The sequence below is a fragment of the Grammomys surdaster genome, unplaced genomic scaffold, assembly GCF_004785775.1.
Source record: "Grammomys surdaster isolate TR1022 unplaced genomic scaffold, NIH_TR_1.0 255, whole genome shotgun sequence".
Lineage (NCBI taxonomy): Eukaryota > Metazoa > Chordata > Mammalia > Rodentia > Muridae > Grammomys > Grammomys surdaster.
Window position 1 is genome coordinate 3,778,654 of NW_021604696.1, and position 25,962 is coordinate 3,804,615.

Below are 25,962 nucleotides of genomic sequence, written 5' to 3' on the forward strand. Positions count from 1 at the left end.
AAAGAAAGAAAGAAAGAAAGAAAGAAAGAAAGAAAGAAAGGCAGGCTACTACATACTCTAGTCACAGAGTTTGGGAGGCAAGCTTGTACTCACCTGAAAGCTTCATCTGGACTGGCTAGTGTGCATAGTGCTAGAGGGTACAACACATACTACTGGAGAAAAGTAAGCCTTGATCTCACCCAGCTGGGAACCCTACAAGCCACAGCTGTCCTGACAAGGTAGACTCACTGGTTAATAGTGGCACAAACGTTACATGAATAACCAATCACTTTCTGATTGCATCAAAGGCCTGTTGCTCCATGAGATGAAACCTATACCAGGCACTGTCCAGGGAGATAAGAACTCTGGCCACAGGCCTGGGAGAAAACCCAATGCATTCTTCTTCTTAATGGACATATGGCCCATAACGGCTTATTTCTATATCCACAGATGAGAGAGCCTTTTCTCAATCTTCATCAGAGATGAGACCTTCCCCTGAACTAGATGGCAATTAATACAGAGGTCCTGCCCCTGCAAAGACTGTGGAGTGCTCAGCCCTCCTTTAAAGCTCAGGGATTTTTGCCAAAGAGAGAACAGAAAGATCATGAGAGCCAGAGGTGGTGGATAACATCAGGGAAACAATGATTTCCAAAGCCAGCAGGGGAGATGCCCAAAAGACTCACTCACACCAACTATATGGCATGTATAAGGTCTTATGAAGCTCCAGCCAGACAGAATTCCAACATAGGAGGAGGAAGGTGGACACAACCCCAACAGAAGCTGAGGAACTACTGATACTTGACAGCTAACGGAGAGTGAGTTTCCTTTAATGATGTGACCACTGATAGGCTAACCACACACCATGGCAGGCCCCCACCACAAGGCTAACTGGAAGAAAAGAGATGACACCTCAAGAGGTCGATGGGAAAAGATGGGAGGGAGAAGGTAGAAAGAGAAGGAGATGGGGGTGGTGAATATGTCTAAAATACACAGTGATAAATTCTCAAAGACTTGATTTAAAAGAGACACTTAAAAGCAGTCACTCAAATTATAATAAGCAGTATTTGACAAGAGCACGCCCCATGTTCTGAGCCCCATTTTAGAGCTATGATAATGGAGTAATATGATTATCTCACTAAGTCTCCAAGTTCCGTTTTGTGCTGGATTCATTTCATTTGTTCCAGCTATGTAGAAATATACAAATGTGTATAGGTATTAACACTCCCCTGTAGTATTTAATTATGTAAAGGATTCCTCCACTTAATATAATGGTTTTAATTGTCTCTCTATGCTACATCACACTTGGAGACATTAAGAAAAAAAAATCAACTGCTTACAATTTCACCCCAATCATTTATTTGAATATATTATTATGAAAAATACTCCTCTTCATGATCACACACATGCATATTATCTTTAAATACATGCGTGTGAATAATGTTCCAAATTACCACTCTGCTATAGAAATTTCTGTTGTAGGATTTTAGATTACTGTGTCATAAGCTCAACGTTCATAGAAATCATTTTCCATTCTGTTTAAAAGAAACAGCTGTTCCTAAAGAAAGAACTTTTTATATTAATTTAAATTGAATCATTTGAATGGTGAGATTCTAACAACAAGCAAGGCTGGGGAAAACTGCAGATCTAAGAATGGGGCTCTGCCTTGACAGCCCCTGGGATCACAAGCCTACAAGCCTCTTCATATGCAGATTAACTTTCATTGAAATTCAAACGCTGCTTCTGATGCCCTCTGTGGCATACAAATGAGCAGACCCATAATGAGAAGCACAACGCTCATAAAATTACAGGAATAATATTTTGATGTGCAGCTTTAAAGAGTAATTTGTTGAATACTAATAACCCCAAATCAATTTGTCTCTGAAGAAATACAACCACAATATTACTTTTGAAACTTGAGTAACAGCAGACAGTTCCCCACCAAACAACAACATGAGACAGTTTAGATAAATACGAAAGGATTTTCTCCTCAGTGCCACCCAACTCACAAGTGACAACATTTACCCCTCAGACTCATTTCACACCCCTCAGACTCATTTCATGCTCGGGTATAGCCAGTTACATGACTTAGGCTTGAGTTGTGTTATCCAGTGTGGGTGTATAATGCCCATAATGCAGGGGAATCCCTCTGTTTCCTACACCTACTATTTTCCATAGTGAAAAATCATTTAAAAATCATTAACTAGATTCAGTAGGTATGCACATAAACACACAGTGCATTGCCAGATATCAAATTTTTCCTGGTTCATATAATCATTCTCTTCTCCTTTCTGCTATGAAGACATCATAAACTTGCAAAATGTATGTGCCTGTTCGAGAAGCACACTCTGTGTAGCTCCTGAAGGACAGGGACAAGGTGACATGGTATGCAAAGGAAGTCTCCTCAGTTCCACCATGGGAAACACTGCACCCAAGCCTCTCTCCCTCAGCTGAGCCTTCATCCAATATTGAAACAAGTAATAGCAAATTCCACATTCTGGCTGCTGCTCGATACGACTGCATTTACCAGGGGATTCAATGGAGCCAAATGAAAGAAGCTTTCATCTGTCTTTTCTTACAACCCTGACAGCACCTTGTTCATTAATTAAACTTTTTTTTCTTAAACAAAAAGACCATTCTGTTGGACGCTGAAAAAAGAAGGCCAAAAATAAAAAGATCAATGTTTTTATTTCAGAATTCCATTCAGAGGGACAAAGTAGCATTCACAAGCTATAAAGCACATGAAGATAGGTATTTCCAGGGGTAAAGTGGGGAGATTCTAACACAGGGGTAGGACAGGTGCGCAGAGACCCCTCCCACGGGTTAGACATGAATTAACCACCACCCAGCTCTACCGTGGTGGCATAAACAGCCCATGCACATTCCCCATGTTCTGAAGAGATCTGAGACATGCTTAATAAACTTCAATCTTCAAAGCTGTGGAGCTAATTAGTGATGATATTTTGGGTTCCTCGCATTTCTCATGTAAGAAGTGAGCACATTCCCGCTGCTTTAGTTCTGTGGGCTGACTGTGTGGGGAGACAGACTGCTTAACCAACCTCGCTCACCTGCCTCCATCATGATTTAAAGTGTATGTGTCACCTCTTACTTTACCAGCCTAAAACTCAAAACAGTGATACAATAAAATCTAAGATTATGTAAAAAAAAAAAATCTTTTGGCAGAAACAACAGACATTCTAAAGGGAAATGATCCAAAGGAAACAAGACAACATCTTTCAGGTATTTTTGAGTTTTTGATAGCTCATTCCAGGGAAACCAGAGGAATAGGCATCCTTTCTTTTTTTATCATCAATGAAACCAAGCAGAGTTTTCATCACAAAACGTTCTATGAGTAAACATAAGAGTAAACAGATCCTGGATGCAGAAAGAAAGTATTTGATGGGAACTTTAATAAAAAATAATTATTCTTGTTGTAAAGCTGACGACACCATACTTTTTCCTGACACGCTTCACTAAAAATTGATGACCAGGGGGATATACCTCCTCGTGACTCATGAAATAGTGATAGCAAACTCTAACTACGTGATAACCCTGAGCTCCCAGTTCCAGGCCTGTGCCTGCTTTCCAACAAAGCTGCTTAGGCTGTAGTGATGGATGTTCATTCGCTTCATGTGTTCCGGGCAGCGTTTTATGAATTTTTATGCTCTTACATTTATTTTACTTAAATCTTAACACTATAAAACAAACCCAGTTTGACCTCGTAGATAGAAGAATGGGGGCTCTGTGAGGTGGGCCTCAAACACAATCTATGTGCCTACCTGCAACTCTTTGTTAAGAATACCTTCGTGTGTGTGTGTATGTGTGTGTGTGTGTGTGTGTGTGTGTGTGTGTGCACGCGCGCGCGCGCGCACGCACTACAGGTAGGGCATCAGAGGTGCAGGATTCAGTTAACTCCTTCTACCTGTGTGTCCTAGGGAACAATCTCGGGCTGTCAGGCTTGGCAGCACGGGCCTTTCCCAGCTGAGCTGTCTCACTGACCCTGAAAACGTTTATTTGCAACAGTGTACTAATGTGTTACAAATGTGAGTGTGCAAGTGAAGCAGCATCCAATGATATTTTCCAAGTCCTGTGGTTCTTCCCATTTCTCAGATTGAAAGATAAACTACTGGATAGACAACTGCTTCCTTCTAGATCAAATAAGTTGATCTGAAATACCTGTTATGCAGTGTGACTATATTAAGGATACTGGCTATTTAGACTTACCTTGTGCAGTTACAAAATCAAAGCTGTTCTATCAACAGCTACTACGGTATTTCACGTCAGTTTATAAAGTGCTGTGGGATCTGACTTTCCAAGAGAATGCTTGGTAGCTGTAATGAAATGTGGTCACAAGGGCATACGTGGCTCCGAGACACCACACAGGAAAACATATCTTCTTTTTCAAACAAAAACCTGTCCGAATTTCAGTCTTAATCATCTAATTAATTTCATTCCTGCAAATGTGCTGAATGGTGTATTCGCCTAACTGCCCGCAGCTCCACAGACAGGCTGGCAGGAGCCTCTCTGAGTCACAGAGGACAAGCTGCAAAGCCACCAAGCCTTTTACCAGAATCCTAAAAATCCGTCTTTTCAACGTTCAGCACCCAAGGATTTTATAAGGTCTGTACAGAAAACTTACCTACATGACAACGGGTGCTGATGTTTGTAGGTGTCACAGAGCCAGCAAAACAGAGACCAGCTAGGATGACTGATGGGGAGCGGGAAAAGGAATTGGGTTCATGAACTCTGAGTGCAAAGAAAAGGCAGCGGTGGGCACAGAGAAAACAGAAGAGCCACCCTCACTCTGATCCTCCACCACACAGCTGACGTGCCCTTCACTGCCAACCTGTAGAAAACCAGGGTGCTTGTAGCACAGTTCCTTCACACCAGTTAGCTTTGCTTCCTAACATTTCCCCAGGCATGTCTCTACCACCTTTCTTCAGACGTGTCACTGTGGCTCGGCAGCTGCTGTGAAGAATTGGCAACCCAACAAGATGATTCCCCCTGTACTCAGGATCCACTCTCACATCCTCAAGAAGAGAACGGGCAAGAGTTACTAACAAGAGCTAACCAGCACAAAGAGAGCAGGTGTGAGAGCTGAGGGCTGATGAATTCACCTTGGGATTATATAGTGAATATAATGTTAAAATAGAGGGGATTTCCGTTCAATTTACTCTTATGAATTTAAATTCAAGTTATATTTTCAAAAATGTCTGACTTGCAAATAGTAAGCACTGAAAAAGGAATAAAACATTGCATATAAGTTTTAGGCTTAGAAAACTTCATTATTCATCAATATTTTAGTTTCAAGAATAATCAAGATTACACTTTGTCTCTCTCGTGTTTAATTTGTCCATTAACTTAATAAGAAACTCAAACAACACTCTCTACAAATACTACCCATTGTTAACACCGAGCCTTCCTTCTCTCATCTCCAATGTGCACTCATACTGACTAATTATCTCTAACTTTAAAGCAAATGACAACAGCCCCTGTGCACAAAAGCTCCTCCGAGTGCCTGACAGTGTTCCACACCTGGCAGAGATTATCCTTGCTCCTCACAAGAAGCCCCCAACACTGAGATGACAGCAGCCACACACAAATGAGGACTTGGGAGGAAACCCACAGTGTGGCAAAGCTAACCTGACCAAGATCATGAAGGAACAGAAGCAAACTTCAGTCAATCGCTGCATGCTCCTGCAGAGCTGAGGAGGCTCATTCTGAAAGAGGTGTAAAATTGCAACCCAACCCACACGTTAGGAAGAGCCTCATTGCCAGGAATCTGACTGAACTCTGGAGCTTCACACACAAGAAAGGAATGCTCTTCTTTCTTCTTTCATTTGTGGGGAAAGGTGTGTGGATAGCTTTTCAGGGCTTCCAAGATGGTGTGAGGGCCGGGCTGTGTCCTTCGACTTTAGACCCGGGGTTCTCATACTTATGCTTTGCTGGAAAGACAGAGTTGGAAGGACATGTGTTTCTGCAGAGCCCCTGGACAGATACACACCCAAAGACTGCAGCTCGGGACCCGAGGACTGCACTCAACCCTCTTCATTGGACCAGGTTCTTAGTTCTCACTGTCTCCATGATATCCACGACAGAATTGTACACATACTTCCTTTACTAGACAAAAAGTAACCTACTGAAATACAGAAGTTTGAAAAAAATAGTTTTATTCCAATGCATTTTAAGTGTATAGTGGTGTTTCACTACATACATAGTGACCTACTAGACACACAGTGAAGAAATAATACTGAAAATGTGGTTTAAGGTGAATAATATTATCTTTCGTAAAGCAAACCTGAAGTTAGTGCACGCACTTCCTCCTCCCTTAGACTGGGTGGTATAATCCCATGTAAACAATAAGGCCTATCTCTAGTTTATCAGATGAAACTATGTACACCCTCCGTCACTGAAACAGAATCGAGAATGATTAAAAGCACACTACGTACCTCTCACTCTGACATTACAGAGCAACAGTGGCCCAGCTGTTATTGAGTGCTGACTCGAAACCACAGCACTATTTTGTCAGTACTGGGCTTGATTCTGCTAGACCTGTCGTAAGCCCTGTGACTTCACGCAATTAACCTAACTTTTTGAGATCCCAACCCAATCTATAAAGTGAGATTTAAAACTATTCTGTTCCTTGTGATTTACAACTCAGGGGAAATCAATCTTCGGGATGACCTGGGGAAGGCTCTTTACAGGTGAATTCTGGCCAATAAACTAAGAAGTCAAATATTAGCATAACTGCTTTGGGAGACCATTCTATTGCCAAACCATTAGGTGAGACATCAGTGGTGAAGGCTACAGCCACCAGGTGACAGAAACTGGAATGTAAGGGTGAGTCGCTTAGGAGGGATTCCTGACTAAATGGTTGGAACCAGCAGGACTAGACTAGCTTCTTACTGGGAAGATGAGAGATGGAGCAGGAAAGGCCATAGCGCCCATAGGTGACAACAATGGGGCCTTTAATAGAAGTGGCTCATTCTTTCTAAGCTAATAAATGAAAAACACAAACCAAAGCGCAGGGCGGGGGCAGTGTAGAGAGCATACGGGAGTGCAGGGGTACCTATGATTTTGTGTATTGTAACTGGATTATGGGGTGCCTGGTACTTCTGCAAATATCTGAGTATTTTAACTGACAGGGGGAAGCAGCTTTCCCTCTCTAGTGTCAATGGGCACCATCCAATGTGTGGAAGCCTAAACCAAATGTTAAACAAAGAGAATTACCCCTCTCCCTCATAGCCTGACTGGAGGACACAGCCCACCTCCTGTTGCTAGCTGTCCGGCTCTTGGGCCTCTGGCTGAGACTAAACGTCACCACGGGCTTTTCTAAGCCTCTAGCTCACAGACAGCAGAGTCTGGTATTTTTCCATCTCCATAATCACATGAGACAATTCTCCACCTCCCCTCCCTCCCTCCCTCTGCACACTGCTCTCTGGACCTGTGTGTGTTACTGATTCTGTGTCTCTAGAGAAATCTGACCTACACAGTACCACAAAAGCACAGCTTGGAATAACGTTTTCTAAAGACCCAGCTAGAACAAATGAGTAATAAATGAATAAAGGACAAATGCAGTGTAGAAGCAGGGCGCTAATTGCTTCATGTGATGGAGAAGCAGGGATTTATGTTTCTTATGTTTGTAATTTTCCATGTTAAAATTTTAAGAAATATTATCACCCTGTTTCATATGCCATTATAAGGACCATGGATAAAAAGCACATAAAAGCAGCTACAGCATACACATACAAGATGAATGCGGTTTGAATAAATAAGAATACATGGTTTAAGTTAAGAGCTGGCAAACTACAGACAACTCATAAGCTAAATCCAGTTGGGCCACCACCTTATGAGTAACGGGCCATGTCCATTCACACAAGACCCACCTGTGGTGGCTTCCTGCCATAGCAACAGAGGGATTTATGGGTAACAGAACCATGTCCATTCACACAGGTCCCACCTGTGGTGGCTTCCTGCCACAGCAGCAGAGTGGCTGCAACAGAAGCCAAAACAGCTACTATCCAGCTCTCTTCTTTAAATTCTGTGATTTTCAGTATAGCCCACCATTGGAAGAATCCCAGCACTTGGGAGACAGCAGCCTGCCAACAAAATAAAACCCTACCAAGAAATGCTGGGTGGTTTCATAGTATTCTACTAAGGTGGACAAATCACTTCATAGCTTCTAGGTAGCTATTTTGTTAAACTGAGAGCCTATATGGAGGAAAACAAAGTCAAAAACAGTGAAGAAGCAAAACACACACACACATACACACACACACACACACACACGAAAAACAAACAATCATCATTTTGAAACACCCTTGTTTTACTTCATACACCCCAGCTTTAATACAATATCTTGAGGGAAGGAATGTGTCATCTGACTTCAGTACAGTACAACCAATGAACGCTGCTTATTTGGGAAGGAAGAAGCCGGCTAAACATACACGGAGACTGCAATTCCCTTCCTGTTAAACCTGGCATAGAACATGGTAGACACGGGAGCCATTGTTTTTTTTCTTCAAACCTGAACCTAAGTATGTTTTGAACTAGTAATTTGAAGGCATCCTTTGACAGCCTTCGGCTTAACTTACATAACTTCTGGTTATTCCTGTAAGCTGATCAGCACATTGGGGCCTGAGAAAAGCACAGAAAGACACGGGTGAATTTAATATGCAAGTGCATTAGCTAAAGGGCATAATTAAAACTACATCACTCCTTTAAATCTACATAATTATGTCCCAAAGACATTCTCATTAGTATATTCTACTCTGTCACTAAATCTGAGACTCTTGTCTACATGGTCAGGAAATAAACATAAAATTTTAAAGGTTAAGTCAAATAAAATGTTTGCAGAACTCAGCTGAACTTTACTTTTAAAATGTAAAAATAAAGCCAGCCTGCCAACCATCGCTACTCAGAAACAAACTCATTGTCGGAATGTAAGTAGGTGAGACTTAGGCACAAAGAAGCTTGACAGGCTAGTCCTTGGTTTTTTTCTTTTTAAGACAGAAGCTGCTTTTCTGACACTAACTCAACTTGAAATCTCTGCTAAGCAGCACTTCCTTTACTGGGCAATGATAACTGATGTTCCTAGTGATCGGCCTGAAGCCCTTCCCAGTCCTGGAGCACACTCTAAATCATTAAAAATATGGAATTATGTTCGGTCACATTTGAGAGCATGTAGACTGCATTATACTCTCATTATTTTAGGATTAGTAATATATCTGGGATATACAGGACAACTGTCCATCAAGAGGACACTACACCCAAATGAACAGCTCTACTGGAATGTTCTCATATTACAGTCGATTGACTATGCATCAGGGAAATAATTACCCTTCTCAAAATTTGGGGCAGGATGCTGGAGAAATGTTATTAGGGGTTCTGTCCCAGGGCTTGTAGGAATTTAAATCCCCTGTTAGGAAAGAAGACTAGCTCATGGTGGCCTTTCTGCTTCTCTACTTTTATTGCCACTGATGAAGGCCTCTGAGACAGAAGCCAGAAATGAAGCTATGAAACTATCCCAACAGACCACAAGATGGTGACAGTGTAGACTAGCGTGGTGGCTATAGGGACCGATGGTACAGTCATTGTTTTAGTCAGCTTTGCATTACCACACCAAATACCTGACATTATCAGCTGACAAAAAGCTCAGTTTTGAATGTTCCAGTCAACAATGCACAACACATCATGCTTCTGGGGCTCCAGTGAGACCACTATCACGGGAAGCAACATGTACTAGAACAATACTACTTTGTGGCAGCTAAGAAGCAACTGGCCAAGAGGAGGAAAGGGTAGCTTCCAACTATCCTCTTCCAGGGCCTGAAGACCTTCTGCTAATAGGTCTTAAGTCTTCACCACCTCCTAGTACCAAGAGGGGGATCCTCCATATAAAGAGATAGTATTGGTGCACACTTAGAGTTAACTTAGACCATTCTTCTGACTGTACAGGTGTAAAAGAAAGGCTTAATATGAACCCATCAACACGACGGAGTGGCCATTCTCTGAGATGAATGAGTTGGGAAAGGCATGTGGTATCTGCTCCAAAGACCAGGAGCTCAGGTTTAAAAACTGACCGAGCTGATCTGTGAACTGCATTTTTATGATTTGGAACATAGAAAATTAACACACAGATACTCAGGTATCTGGGCCTAGGCCTCAGGGAAAATGCTAGGCTGAAAAAGTTGAGAATCATCAACTTATGCATGTATTTGATGCCATAAAACAAATGAGATCACTGTCTGCCGTGGGTGCAGACATAATAATCAGGATCCCCCCATGCCCTGGAAATCTCGAATGTCCAAGAAGGACACTGCTCTGCCTCAGAGATGCTGAGCACCAGCCACACATGTGCCACCGAGAATTTGCTCACCAAGTGTCCTGGGAACTCCGTCCACCCAGCCTTCCAGTTTTCCATCAGTGAATAAACCTATCTCTGCTACAATGAAAAGACTGCTTTCAGAAAGCTCATCAGATGGGATCGTGGACTAACAAACAACCACCACACTGTCATGAAGCCAAGGGAAAGACTACGGATTCACGCCAACCTTCTTCTAATGTTCGACAGACACTGGAATCGCCTTCTCAGGTTTTGACACTTCCATCAACTGCAGAGCAACGATGCCTACATGACACCCACATGATACCCACACAACACCCACATGACACCCACACGACACCCATATGACACCCACACGACACCCATATGACACCCACACGACACCCACACAACACCCATAAGATATCCACATGACACCCACATTCGATTTCTGAGCACCCAGAAGGAAGGCTTTTGCTGAGATTTAGTAACACCTAGCTTTTACCAAGATTGAACCTAAGAATCACCCACTTGAGTAATGACTTTATGTCTTTAGCCAAACCACATTTTAAAAGAACAGCCTTTGTAATAGAAACATACCACAGTTCAGAAAGTACTGCCTCCCAATTCTACATACTGTTACTATTCAGGATCCAAGTCAAATACTAACTTCCCCAGGAAACCCTCTGAGGGCCCTGGGTGGATACACTATTTCACTTGTGAGCTTGCTCTTCCTGCTGGTATTGCCACAAACTAGTTCCTGTCAAATGGGAACTTAGGAGCAAACAATTTAGATTTCTGCTGAATAGCAGACACTGTTCATACATGGTACAGGAAGAATAGTATCATACACCATCACCATATAAATCCCAGCATTATCCTTACCCAAGATACGAGAAGCTCAAGTTGGGAGCAGACTCGTACAAAGTCATGCAGCTTATAATGAGCAGACGGGCCTGGGCTCTAATTTGATTCCAAAGCATACATTCCCCCAACTAGCCTATGCTGCCATCCAAATCAGGCAGAATTACCCTACTCAGGAGACTTGTTTGCTGAGCTGTGTAAACCATCTCAGAGTACCCGGTGCGTGTTACTTGAATATAAAATCAAAACAATGTCTGTGCTTCCCAAAGAACTTGCAATAAATTGGAAGGTGATTAAACAGTTCTAATAAAACAGTGAAGACTTTATTCCCCTCTGTCCTCTGCATATTCATATAGTGTCCCTTCTCCTTCTAATTTCTTCTCTCTCCATCCCTCTCCGCCCCTCTCCCTCCCCCTCCCTTCCTCCCCCTGCTCCATCACTAGCTTCTTCTTGCCCCCTAACCTGTCTTCTTCTGTATCCCAGTCTACATGGCGTTCATCTAATGAATGAATGGATGTCATTTTCAGGGAAACAAATGCAAACTGAGATAATTCTAGATTTTTTTTTGTAAAACACGTAAATTATATTTGCATATAGGACATTATTATCGTAGAAGCAAAACTAGGGAAACACAGAAGACCAATAGGAGGAATGAGGCTACAGACAGAATATGTTCAACATCCAGTAAAGGCTTGCTTGAAATAAGGCTACAGACAGAATATGCTCAACATCCAGTAAAGGCTTGCTTGAAATAAGGCTACATATAGAATATGATCAACATATACAGTAAATGTTTGCTTGAAATAAGGCTATTGATAAAAGGAGCTCGACATACAGTAAACACTTGTTTGAAATAACGCTACAGATAGAATATGTTCAACATAACAGGAAATGCTTGTTTCAAACATCTACCTGTAACAGCAACACATGTGTGTATAAGGATAATTTTAAAATAAATTCATAAAAGTAACGAAACAAGACACTTTGTAAAATCTTAAACTGTTTTTTTTTCCCCTTAAGAAGCTACATCTGCGCACACCATCTTTCCCTAAGAGCCTCAGGCACATTAGCAGAGCTGGCTGTCTACATTACCACGTTAGGAGGTCAGATGCTGTGCCATTTCACCATCTACTCCAGAGGTAGCACTGGCGTGAGTGAAGGGCTAAAGCTGAACTCCTAGGTTAGGGACATAGATCGGTAGTAAAGCGTTTACCTAGCATGTGCAAGGCCCTGAACTCAACCCCACCATGTATAATTAAATAAGTAAATGAAAAAAGATAAAGGTATCAACTTCCCATTCGGTTTCCATAAGTCCCTGAGGGAAATGGACTACATTGTTATGGATGGGGTGGGGGGAACCTGGAATGAGAGGATCACATGATGGGGAGGAAAGGAGAGGGAGAGGAAGAGGAAGGGAGGAAATAACAGAGAGAGCTAAAATTAAGGGCTATCTGAGGAGGAGTATGGAAACCTACTACAGTAGAAGCTTCCTAAAATGTATTCTTGTATGAAGGTAATCTAAATGAAATCACCAAATAATGAAAGAGACAGCCCCAATTGGACATCTCTTGTCTCCAAATGAAGCTTCCAGTACCAGGAATGGGTCACATCTAACTGAGCTGTTAGCCAAAGGGATCCCATGGGAATCCCCAAACAACGAAGGCACACTGACAGCAAGGTCCTGTTGCTGAAAACAGCACCTGCACAGCTCACTGAGCACGGTAAAGTCGAGCTGGTGCCTACACAGAGCGCTCACCCTTATGTACCGTGTCTTTGGTACAAAGGATGCTTGCCCTGCATGTCATCAAGAGAGAAATGTAAATGCCAACCCAGTCACAAACCCTGTCATCTACAATGGTGACCTGCCTGCAAGATGTGCTAGTGAAATCATGGCAAAGCTTGTGAGAGTGACCAACCAATGTTCGATCTGACTTAAGGCCTACTCCACAAGATGGATCCATACTCAACATTTCCTGGGTGACCAAGAACCTGAGACCAGATACCCCAGAGACCTAAAATAAAATCAAATAATACTATTTACTAAAAGAACATTGCAATGAAGTGATTCCTAATGCCATCCTGCTATACTCATTGATCAGCTCCTTCCTCGGCCATCATCAGAGAAGTTTCCTCCTGCAGCAGATGGAAACAGACAGACACCACGGCCAGACAACATGCAGACTGAGACAGCTTGGAACACTCAGCTCTAAAGAGGATGTCTTCATCAGATCCCTCAGAGATCAGAGGAGGCAGGGCAGGAGGAGAGTAAGAGCCAGAGGGGATGGAGGGCACCAAGGGGACAGGGTCCTCTAAGGCACAGGATCGGTGCACACATGAACTCACAGAGTCTGAGGCAGTGTGCACAAGGGCCGCATGCATGGGTTTGCATGTATCTTCACCAGAGGAGGTCCTAGAGCTGAATGGAGAAGCGGGCGCATGCCCCATCCCTAACCCAGAAGCTATCTCCAGCTGATAACCACTTGTAAATGAAAGTTTCGTTTTCACCAAGGGAGTCTCAATGGGAAAACAAATTACTTTTAAGGGCAGGCTGCATGCCCAGTAGAGATGGCCAACAGAAAAGGAACTCAGTGGCATCTTTGGTGCTTCTTTGTCTCATAATGGCACATCAGGCCTTTTTTTAAACTTTATCTTATTATTTATTTTTATTTTATTTATATACTGCTCTTCCCTTTTACCCTATAGGTCCTTTAAGTATATATTATGACTTCTAATTTAGTGTCTTTTTAATGGGATTCCTGAGTGTGTGAATGAGTGGATCTCTTTGTCTATATCTGTTTCTGGAATTTTTTCTTGGGTTCATTTTTTTCTATTTGTTTGTTTTGCCTATTCCAATGTGTTAGTTTTATTTTGTATTCTCCTGTCCTGTCCTGTCCCATCCCATCCTGTCCTTAACCCTTAGAAGCCTGTTTGTCTTCTAATGAGAGACAGAAAGGAGGTGGATCCAGAAGGGAGGTGAAGTGAGGAGGAACTAGCAGGAATAGAAGGAAGGGATATGGTAATCGGGATATATTTTGTGAGAAAAATATTTCTGGTGAAAGAAAAATAAGGAATTGAAAATTCATTTGACAGGGAAAACCAAAAGCTATTGGGTTTACCAGTTGTAGTGTTCAATGCACTAGTACTGGTTACTAACACTTAACCCAATACACTGTTTACTTCAAAGTATGACTGGCGAGTTTCGCGATTATTCCAAGCTGCTGAAGTTAATTTGTCTTTATATGAGTCTACCCAGCATCAGTGTTTCAGTAATATAGAAGAGGTGGAGACACCTTCACTACACACATCTCTATATAGGCTAAAACACTTGGAAGGGCTGTGTAGCTGAATTTTTGGCTACTTTGTGGGTTCTTTTTTTCTTCGACCCTTTCAACTACCTAACACTAGATAGGAGAGGAAAAAAGGACAGAGGAGAAAGGGGGTGCCATTATTAGACTCCTTCCTGCTGATCTTTGCCATCAAGATATCTAATTTCTTCTTATTGTTTTTCTTCTTTGCATATGTTTACTTAACAAACTGTGATCAGCAACATTCAACCAACAACCAATAACCAACACACAGCAACCAACCAACAACCCAGACAACCTCTCTGGGCCCTAGCACTTAATATATCCTCTGAAGAGTCCCAATTCCAAATGTCACACAATCACAGAAAGTACCTGCAGCTGTCAGAAGCATGCCTCTGCTAGAGCATGAGGCAAATCATAATCACCTGCTGTGGATGATGAGAAGCAGCGCCATATCCCCACCTGGGATTAAAGTGAAAACACATTCTTATACTATTTCTGTGTTTTTAAAGAAACCAAATTCTCAGTACAGGGCTTGGACTATTGCTCAGTGACAAAGAAACTGCTAAGTGTATGTGAGACCCTAGGCCTGATTCCCAGCAGTGGGCTAGGTGAGAATGTAAACAGCTAAGAATAAGCGACTTCCTAATTCCTTAGAGAACCTTTAAAACTCTACTCAATTACAGTTGACTGACTCCTTTTGCAGAGCTTTTCTTTATTCCACTTAAGTTACTTTCTTAGCATATCAGTAACATGACCATTCAATAAAAAGAAAATCAAAATATAAGTAGCCAATCAACTGAGTAAGGTTTCTCTACAAGTTGGATTGATAGTTCTCTTACGATAAATGTGTGAATGATTACGGAGTAGTGCATTTATCAAGCATTTAAAATGATAAATGCCAAATTAACTCTCCTACTGCATGCATACAGTTACTTCTCTGTAACCCTTAGCAGACAATCACTACTGGCTGTGTCTTAGTGTCTCTTCCTGCACTAATAAAATGTCCTGTCGATGGCATGGCGGCTAAAGAGAGAACAGGTTCGTCCTGGTCCAGTTTGAGGTTACGGTCTGTTGTTAGGGAGTCATGCAGCAGGACCTGAGAGAGCTGACCACATCACACCCACAATCCAGCAGAGCGAGCGGATGCTCAGCTCATCCTCCTTTTATACAATGCAGAATTGTTGGGGACCACGCCACCTCAGTTTAATCAAGTCGCCCCCATACCGACGTCTGCAGCCGGTTTCCCAGGTGATTCTTGTCTCACCAAGGTAGAAAGTGAGATCAAGCATCAGTCCTCATTTATTGCACCTCTAGTGACTAAACAGAAAACTGAAATTTTCTATTAAAATTGGTGTCAAGTTGAACAATTCTCACAGCACAGTCAACCTGTGATGTGCCTCATGTCTCTTTCTAGACACCAGGAGATACAGCATTGAAAATAAAAGCTAACCAGGTTTACTGGTGTACCATGTTCCTGCCTGAAACCTACTGCACTCTTCATAAAAGGGTAATGTTTATGCTGAGGTGATGCTCTGAATTTCAACAGAATCAGAATCTCAGGCATCATTAAAAGCAGCATCCCACTTTTCCACCCTCGGCCTGAATGAGCTCATTTTATGTCTTCTCTGCTTTTACTCGAAGGGCATGTGACACTGTTAAAAACCAAAATACTGCTAACTTAGACTGAGTATAACCCTGTGGTCCAGTACTGCTCTACCAGGAAAATACACTTAAGGAACGATTCTCTGCAGGGCTGCATTAAGGATTATACAATCAAATAGACAATAACAACTATATTGCCTGCCAAACACCAGGCATCAATAAGTGGTCAAAGTTCCATTCTGTAGGTTAACATTTTTTAAAGTGCTGGTTAATTCCTTTGTGAACGCCTCCCCCCTCCCATATGTTGGTCTCAGAGACTACGGACTGAGGCTGTAGTCCTCACATCTGGCAGGGCCCTGAACAGATCTCAGACGCTCACCAACAGCTGCAGTGGAGTGCAGGAGCTCTGTGAGGGATTCTGTGTCCAGCTGCCGCACAACATAACGGAACAGGAGAGAGAGGCGCTGACAGAGAAGTATACCTGTGAGGAATTATCTTAGCCACGCTATTCAAAGTTGGAAGACCCCACCTAAATGTGTGTGGGGTCTTCCAACAACAAAGCTTTGGGTTTTTCCATTTGCTTTCACTCTGGCAGCAAGTTCATCTACCTTGCAGCTCCTGCTGCTACTGCTGTGGTGTTCATTTGCTGGTATAAGAACCCTGCTTCTTCAGTCTTCCGATGTGGAGTGAAGACCAGAGGTTCTCTGGGAATCCCTAGGTTCTTGGCACCAGGTTAGGGCTCTGAAGTATGAAGCCTTGTGGCTTCCAGAGTGAGAGAGCCACTGTAGGACTGCCCAGATGGCACTGAATAAGCCAACCTAATACATCCCCTTTTAATAAATATTCATTCTCCTAGTTCCTTCCCCCTGTAGAACTCTAATAGTTATATAGCTTATATACGGCAAAAAAAAATATGCTTGTCTGACCGCAAGCCTGCACTCCCCATCAGCCCTTCCCTAGCCTTTTCCTGTCACTTGGTACAGAGAGAAGCATGTTCAGAAAACATTCTAGAGTAAAAGGAAGGCACTACTTACAATGGAAGGCATCGAGCTGTGAGTACTCCAGGTCCGGCCTAGCTTCCCCAAGGGTCCATGGGATCAATACTGGAGTATATTGAAGATTCATTAGCAGTACATTAGCAGAGACACTCTGCTGTACATACTCACTTAGCATTTCCTAGGACCTGGCATGTAGCAGGCTTTTAAATGTATGTATGGATTATTGACACAGGATAGATCATTATGCCCAAACTGCCCACGGAGGCAGACAGAACAAATGAGAACTGAAGACCTGCAGTGGCTAGTTGTTGGATAAGCCAGTTAGCAACTTGAATTTTTTTAAACAGTAGTTCCCAAAACAATTTTTCTCAATCTAACCTGGTGAACACCACCTTCATGTGGAAGGTTCTGAAAACGCCAACTGTCAGCCCTGTCCCCACATCTTGATATGTATAGTTGCATACCTATCAAGTAACCGGGAGAGGGGCAGGGAACAGGATGTGAAGTGAATAAGTAAAAAAATAATAATAAATTAAATTAATTTTGAGCAATTGGTAGTAAACTGAACAATCCAAGTCTATCCTATGGCATCACCTGTTGGTGTCTCAGACAAATGAAATGGTGGGAAATGTTCCTTAGCTCAATAACAACAAGCAACAAGCAAGTCATGGACCCTGCATATGGCATGCAAGGGCCAGAAACTGCAGGCCCTTAAATGCTGAATGCCCAGCTGAGCCAGGGGAAGGCAACTGAGATCAGTACCACTGCAAGCCCTCTGGCTGAGAGCACGGGGTGCTGTAGATCTGTTAGTTATCCAGTGCAACTTAATTCTAGTGACTGAGCAACTTAACAACCAAGTTCCAAGGAAAAGAATATTTTAGTGATATGTTTTCTCACACCTTAATAAAAGTTTAATAATAAATTTAATGTCTTGTGGTACACAAGATGAGGCTTTTCCTCAGGTAGACAGACCAGCAATGTAAAAATACAAAAATTATAACTAAGAAAACTTCTCAAAAAGATTGTGGACCCTAAAAGGGACAGGAACTCCACAGGAAGACCAACAGAGTCAACTAACCTAGACTCTTGGAGCTCTCAGAGACTGAAACACAAACCAAAGAACACACACACAGGCTGCCCGCACATATGTAGCAGATGTGTGGCTTGGTCTTCATGTGGATCCTACAACTGGAGAGGGGACTGTCCCAAAAGCTGTTGCCTGTATGTGGCTGCCTTGTCTGGCCTCAGTGGGAGAGGAAGCACTTAGCATTGCAAAGACTTGAAGTGCCAGGGCTGGGGGATACCCAAGGGGGCCCCCACCTGCTCAGAGGAGAAGGGGACAGGGAGGGGGAAGGATTGTGGGAGGGGGTGACCAGGAAGGGGGGCAGAGAACAGGATGTAAAGAGAATAAGTAAAAAAGTTAAATTAAATTAAAAAAGACTCCTCAATCATGCATTATGATTATTTAAGTATATTTATTTCCATAAAGCATTGTGTATTTATGTTAGAAATATAAGAAATTATTTAAGAAATATGAGATTCAAAACTTAAAATACCTCTTGTAAAAGTCATTTATAAACCAAAGAATTGTATTTGACAACTTAGGTGCAATTTTCAGGTGACCTGCCTTGACAAGAATGCTTTGTTTTTAAATTTTTAATCCATCACACATAGTAATACAACCTGTTAAAACTAAGGCTAAAATCTACACTCGAAATCTAATTCCCTGGAGGGAGATACACTGCAAAGCTTTGGTCTGCTGGATATTAACTCACAACAAAATGTTGTTCTCTTAGGAATGATGTATCGATGCTCAAAGCGGATCCTCTAAAGTGAATGTAAAAAATCAAATCCAAGAGCAAGTGGAGAAGCACAACTCCTCAGTGACAACAGCCAAGACCACCGTGAGCCCTAACACCAGATAACAGTGTACGGGGGACAGGGAGACGGTCCATAGGGAAGAGAGGGTGAGCAGAAACGTTTGTCTGCTTCCTTCTTACCCCATGGTCATCTCCTTCAGATCTGGATTAATAGTTTCTAGAACAATCAACCGTCACATTTCACGTTACCTAAAAGTTGCTTTGCATTCCACATAAATGTTTTATGTGGACATTTGTTTTATTAAGGTTGCAGTCTTCCTTTCACTTCCACATGTGTGATGGCCTCTCCCCCTCTCCCTCCCCTCCCCCTCTCCCCTCCCTCTACCTCTCCCTCCACACACACACACAGAGCACCAGAACTTTAAAGTGTATAATAACACACTTGTTACATACCAAGTCATGTCATCCTAAAGTTCTTATGTTGAAGCCCTGTGATCCCCAATGTGACTGTGTTCTATTCTGATAAAGCGCCTTTAAGACTGCAAGCAAGGTTAATAAGATGCTCCTGGCACAGTACAACTGGGGTCCTTGCAGCAGCAGTGACCTCAGAGGCTGTGGCGCTCACACAGAGAAAAGACCCCATGAACAGGCCCTCAAGCCACAGGACCAGGCCTCAGGAGCAGTGGAATCTGCCAACACCCTGATTTGAATTTCCTGAGTCCAGAACCACAAGAAACTAAATTTCTGTTGCTTAAGCTGCTGCTCTTAGAATTTTGTTAACGGCAGCTCTAGAAAGCTAGTCCGAGACAGCACATGGTATTTCTTCATATAAACGTTCTTCATTTCCTACTAGCCTTTAGTCCAGAAGAAGCAAATCAAGAAATCAACACATGCTGTTTTTCATGCGGTGTATGACATAAGAGAAAACCGTATTTCTAGACAAGATTTTACCATCTGATATTAGTAGAAGAGAAAAGGAACTGAGGCGTGGGCCTGAGAACCTGATTTCTAGACTGATTAAAGGCTGTTGCTAGGATCTGTAGTGATGGCTATTGAAATAAACGCTCTAGGGACTGAGCACAGCCCAAAAGAAACTACTTTAACTGATTTCACATTAAGCATTCATGAGCTCTTCAAACCTTCAAATGGAGTGTATGTGTGTGTATGTGTGTGTGTGTCTGCATATCTGTGTGTGCGCACGCGCACATACACATTCTTATAGAAACACAATTCAAGAAGCAGGTTCCACCTGCTGGTAACATGCCTACTTAAGAAGACGCCTTGCCCAGACTTTTGGCACTTGCTAGATTGTATATCTCGTTACATAAACTAGGATACACGTATCTTTTATGCTTTCATCTGTGTTTTGCTGCATACTTTAAAAACAGAGCTTCTAGTTTCAGACTGACAAGCTCTCACTTGCTGCTGCTATGCCTTTTCAGCATTACCTTGTCTGGGTCCATCTTTCCTTTGATAAACTCTTGCTTCCAGAACTGCAATGCCTGCTCCAACGTTAGCCCAATGCCTTTGAGGAACAGGCCGTACTGCATGCGACCTCCGTGACGAAGATGGTGGTTTTCCCTCAGAGCCTTGTGCAGCTGACGCATGCAAGGTGGGAAGGATTTTGTAGAAAGCTACAAGACAAAAAAGCAAGTTCTGGTAATGCCGAATATATACTAGACCCCTTGTCATATCTTCTGTGGTTATAAATTTGATTTGACCAGAATAAAGAACATAAGCCATAGAAAGCATTCCGATATTACTATGATTGTAAACAAGACTTATTATTTTATAATGATTAAAAATCAAGCTCGTAACACTTTGAACATACTAGGTCATATAATATCTCTTTCCCTTGTTTTTTTTTTTAATTTTTTTTCTTTGGATAACTAGTAATTCGCATTATTAGTTGCAAGAAATAGTACAAAGAAGATATAATGTGTCCTCAATTTTCCTCAGATATAAAATCTTGCATGACAGCAACTACAACATGGATATGCCCCACTGCGTTTCCTCAGATTCTCACAGCTGTGCATATACTTCTGTGTACACGTTACATCATGTAGAGGTTTATTTGTCCACTGCTACAGTCAGGATGCAAAATGACTTCATCACACAAGGGTCCCTATTTCTTGTTGGTATTTAGTGCAGGTGTGTATACACACACCTGAATTTGTGTATAGTGACCAGAAGTCAACACTGGATGTCTTCCTCTACTGCTTTCACTGAGCACAGAGCTCACTGCTTCAGCCAAACTGGCTGGCCAGCACAAGCCTGTAAGATGCCTGAATCTCTTCCTCCCCATGCTGGGACTACAGGCCCAACCACCACACGCAGCTTTTCGTATGAACGCTGGGGATAAGAATGCTCCTCACACATGACAAGCACATTTCCAACAGAGCCATCTCACCAGCTCTCCTCCTCCTGTTGAATTTCTGCTTTCTGTGCCCTCCTCCACCCCACCTCCTCCTGTCTTAACATTTGGAAACATCTCATTTGTTCATTTCTGTAACTTTGTCATTTCAAGATAACTGACAAAACAAAATCACACAGTATACACAGAATGCTGTGTTTGAAGACTGGCTTCTTGGTAATTCCTCATCCTCGGTTCAAGGCTGACCTGGGACAATTCAGGGAAGGTCAATGACCAGGCACACTCTATAGCTTAAATATACTGCAGTTTGCTTAACCATTTGCTTACTGAAGAGCAATAGATATTGTCCATCTTCTTACTACAAACAAAACTGCTCTGAATATTCTAAGAGGGTTTATGTGGACATAATATTCCATATTTCTAAGAGAAAGGTCTGAAAATACAATTGCAAATAGGAAGTTGATTTATAAAATAAGCCAGATATAAAGTACACAAAATTAATAGAAATAATTTCAAAGAGAAAATTCAAATAGATGTTTATAGCCAATACTTTAAAAACCGCAGATCTTAGCTTTAATGTCAAAACCAAAATATGATGGGGCTGGAGAGATGGCTCAGTGGTTAAGAGCACTGACTGTTCTTCCAGAGGTCCTGAGTTCAATTCCCAGCAACCACATGGTGGCACGCAGCCATCTGTAATGGGATCTGATGCCCTCTTCTGGTGTGTCTGAAGACAGCAACAGTGTACTCATATACATAAAATAAATAAAATAATTTCTTTTTAAAAAATGAATTATCATTCCCTGGTTTTAATTCAGCTTTTCTACTTTCCATCTCAGCCTTATTCCCTTTAATTTCCTCAGATTCAAGTCCTTCCTCCCAGGACTTGAATTCTCACTGGGCAGACTTGCCAGCTGACCCTTTCAGGACCAGGCCTTATTTGTTTGGCTTTGCTGTTCCCTCTAGTGAGCATCTAGAGAGCATGTCTCTCTGGAAAGCACTACTAAGCTCTATCCTCAAAACTAACTAAAAAATTGCAAACAATTTCCCCTTAAGTTTGGTTTTCTTATAATTAAAAAAAAGTCATGTACATAAGATGTGAAACTTTTCTCTCTTAAAATGATCAGCAAGTAGCCAGGTACTTGCCAGCTTCCACCCAGGGATCTCTATTGAAACAAGTCTATTCTAACAAGGGCTGGCACTTACCGAATCAATCTGATCTAAGGAAATCTTCCCGGTGTTCTTCTGGTTACTATAATCTTGGCCAGTATAAGAATGACTGAAAAACAAAGACAGAACAAAATACAAAATGAGATTTGTAAATACTTTTATCTCTTCAAAGAGAATTTTTACTCTAAGATCAAAGTTATAATAAGACAACATTTTACACATGAACCTTAGCAGAAAGCTAAGAACTTTCTATGCAGTTAATAAGACACAGCCAGTCAATTACTTACTAGTAACATACAATGTAGTAACAGCCTGCATGTCCTGACTCCTAACCCAGGGCAGCACTTTCAAGTCTTACAAGTAACCCACACTGGAAAAGCTTAGACCTGCCACTTCTGCCTCATTAGAAACACTACAACAGACCCAAAACAAAAGGGGAGTGACCAAGAGCAATCGCCCCTTTCCACAGATCCCTGAGCACGTCACTTAGCCTTTTGGCATCCGTGTTCCTTCTCTGTTAAATGGAGATGATGATGCCTCCTGTCAGTGATGACAGAAGATCTGAATTGAAATCCAAATTGACAGCATTTTTGTTAAAGGCCTGACATGCAGTAGTAGTTCCTGTGCACTAAAATACTGAGGCGCTTGCTTAAGTGTGCAAGGAATCTTCAATTCTCTAATTAAGTCTTCATATCCATTCGGAGAGAACACCTAGCTTACATCAGCAAATGAGGAAACTATAAACACGTTAGGATCAAAACACAAAGACTGCTGTGCAGCCGAATGCAAACTTGTCTCTTCATTCCATTTCTTCCGGATGCTGCCATCCTCTTCTGGTAATAAATGTCTCTGTGGTGTTATTTACAAATGTGCAAACACTGGCTGACACACACTATCTAAGGCCATTCTTCTTTTGTAATCTCTCATAACCTTGATAAGATCTACTACTCATGTCTAATCTCATAAACAAAGTTCCCACAGCATTAAGTTTGACACAACAAAGAACAGCTACTGTATTCCACAGAGAAATGTATCCAGCCAACTTCTGGGTTACAGAGATACAGCTAAAGAAAACGCTGGAGACAAGAGCTGACTTAATCATAAAGAATCCAGACTACTGCACATCTACTGGGCACAGACTTTTCCTTTCCCTACTGAACCACAACGTGCTCTTTAAGGAGCTGCTGTTTCCACAATCGGTTAATTCCATTGATTAAGCAACAGATGGGAATTATGGGACAAGCCCACAGTAGTGTGCTGGGATGCTGCAATTACCTCATGAGACTGTCAGACCTAAGTGTAAACGTTTCCTTCCCAGTCTCCCTCTACTGTGATGTAATGTATTTGCTCTGGCATATTCCATCAATGACATTAACATGATGCATACAAAGATCATGCTACAGGAAACCCACTGCTGTTACTTTAATGATTTACATTGCTCTGGCATGTTTGTGTATGTACAATGTGTATGCTAAATTTAGGTTCATATGTGTGACGGCAGCTCCTGGGTGTGTGTGCACATGTATGTGAAGCCCAGAGGTAATGGCAGACATTTTTATTTATCAGTTTCCACTTTATTTACAGAGGCGGAGTCTCTCTAAGCATGAACTTCCCTGACTCAGTAAGTTAGCCAGCTTTCCCTGTGCTGAGATGACAGGTGGTCACCATGCCCAGCGGCCGGGTGTTTACGTGGATGCGCAGGATCTGAACTCCGTCCCCACGCATATGTAACAAGCGTTTTATTCACTGAACCATCTCCTAAGCTGGATTTAGAGTCTTACATGGGCATACAAGACTACAATTTCTATAGCATCCCAAGAATAAAACTGTACTTCAATTCCCAATCTTACAGTAAAGCAGAGAAGCACCCTAGGGTAATGGGAATAGCAGAGGCTGCAAGTCTGAAGACCTTTCTTGCTTCAGGTTTTAAGTCACCAGTTCTACAACTGGAAAAAGTCACGTAATGACCTTGATTTGCTATCATTCTCATTTGTAAAATGGAATTACTGACGTCAGATTTGACTAGAAAACTGGGGAAAGCACATAAACTGGCTTATTCAAAGTGCTAGTAAAAACCAGTAAAGCATATTCTTGTACAGCAGAGCAACTACATTCTTTACCAGTGAATAGACAGAAAGCAAACGGCATGGCGGTTGGTGTGCACCTAAAGGAGACACCATCTGACTCTGTGCTAGTCTGTGTCTCTGACCCCTGTAAACCTCAGTGTCCACATGCAGAAATACAAATGGTGATTGCAATCATCTAAAAGAACTATTAGCGAATACACAGGTAGTGGTAAAAACGATATACAGATATAATTATAGATGGTTATTGATAAAACACAGTCAAATAATTACTATACCACAAGAACTTGTCTTAGCCGGATTAATGCTACATAGTGTAGTTTAAAGGAATAAAGAAGAAACCCAGGCAGGCGGAGCGGCACACACTTGCAAGCCGGCCGGGTGAGGGGATTTGGAATTTGAGGCCATTCTGCACTACACAGCAAGGGATGAAGTCAGTCCAGGAAGAGAGAAAATAAACACACACTCACACACTCACACACACACACACACACACATTTAGACTCATACATTTTATATAAATGATTGTCAATTTTGGCAGATGTGTGTGTATATACATACATGTTATGCATTTTATATAAATGATTGTCATTTTTGCGTATATATATATATATATATATATATCTGCCAAATGTACATATAAATGTTTACATGTACATATATATGTGTGCCAAAAATGACATTTATTTATATAAAATACATGCATCTAAACATTATAATATGCAAGTGGTTTAACTTCCAAGAAAAGGGTAAAGGCAAAGAAAATTATATGCTACAGTATAGAGAGAATACGCACAGTGTACACATCCAGCTCCCAAGACAGAAAGGAAGCCATCTGCCATGTATGGCTGTGATACAGAGTTGACATGGAAAGCGGAAGACAGACGATGAGAAACCCTTGGATCCCCTGCTCTGTAAGCAACAGAAAAACCTTGGGAATCTCCAAACTAACATAATCAGTTTTTACTTAAAATGGCTTTTCACTTAAAAAGCAGAGTGGAAAAATGAACAGAAAGGAGAGAAACTGGACAATAAAAAAATATCTGAAGAATATTTTAAGCAGTATAACATCTAGGCCAGTGAAGGTGACAGCTTGACTTTTCTCAACTGATGAATTCAGATTTTTCTGGAAAAGAATGGCTGTAACTTAGGGGAGAAGACAGACGAGTCATCAGAGGGAATTTACAGCTCAGTTACTTGAATGCTTCCAAGATACAAATTCACCTTCAACAGAGAAAATGTAATTTTAATGAAATAAAACTTCAATTTGAGTATAAATGCTAAAAGAATTCTTTAATGTAAGTTCAAAATCACGAAAAGCTCTGTTCTGGCTTGAATACTACAAACGTCACCCACAGCTCAGGCCAGTGAGATGGCTTAGTGAGTAATGGCAAATGCCTGCAAGTGCGATGGCCTGAGTTTAACCTCTGAGACTGTCCCTCCAC

At 41.8% G+C, this 25,962-nt stretch overlaps 1 protein-coding gene across 2 annotated transcripts in view; it reads right to left on the bottom strand.

Moving 5' to 3' along the window:
- The window catches only part of Prim2 (DNA primase subunit 2), a 205,486-nt gene that overhangs the window by 38,936 nt on the left and 140,588 nt on the right, over positions 1–25,962 (bottom strand). For both annotated transcript variants that reach the window (XM_028775407.1, XM_028775408.1), the window contains exons 9-10: positions 22,470–22,542; positions 20,338–20,523 (exon numbers count right to left, since the gene is read on the bottom strand). In XM_028775407.1, coding sequence (XP_028631240.1) covers positions 20,338–20,523; positions 22,470–22,542 — 259 coding nt within the window. The remainder of the gene's footprint in view (positions 1–20,337; positions 20,524–22,469; positions 22,543–25,962) is intronic.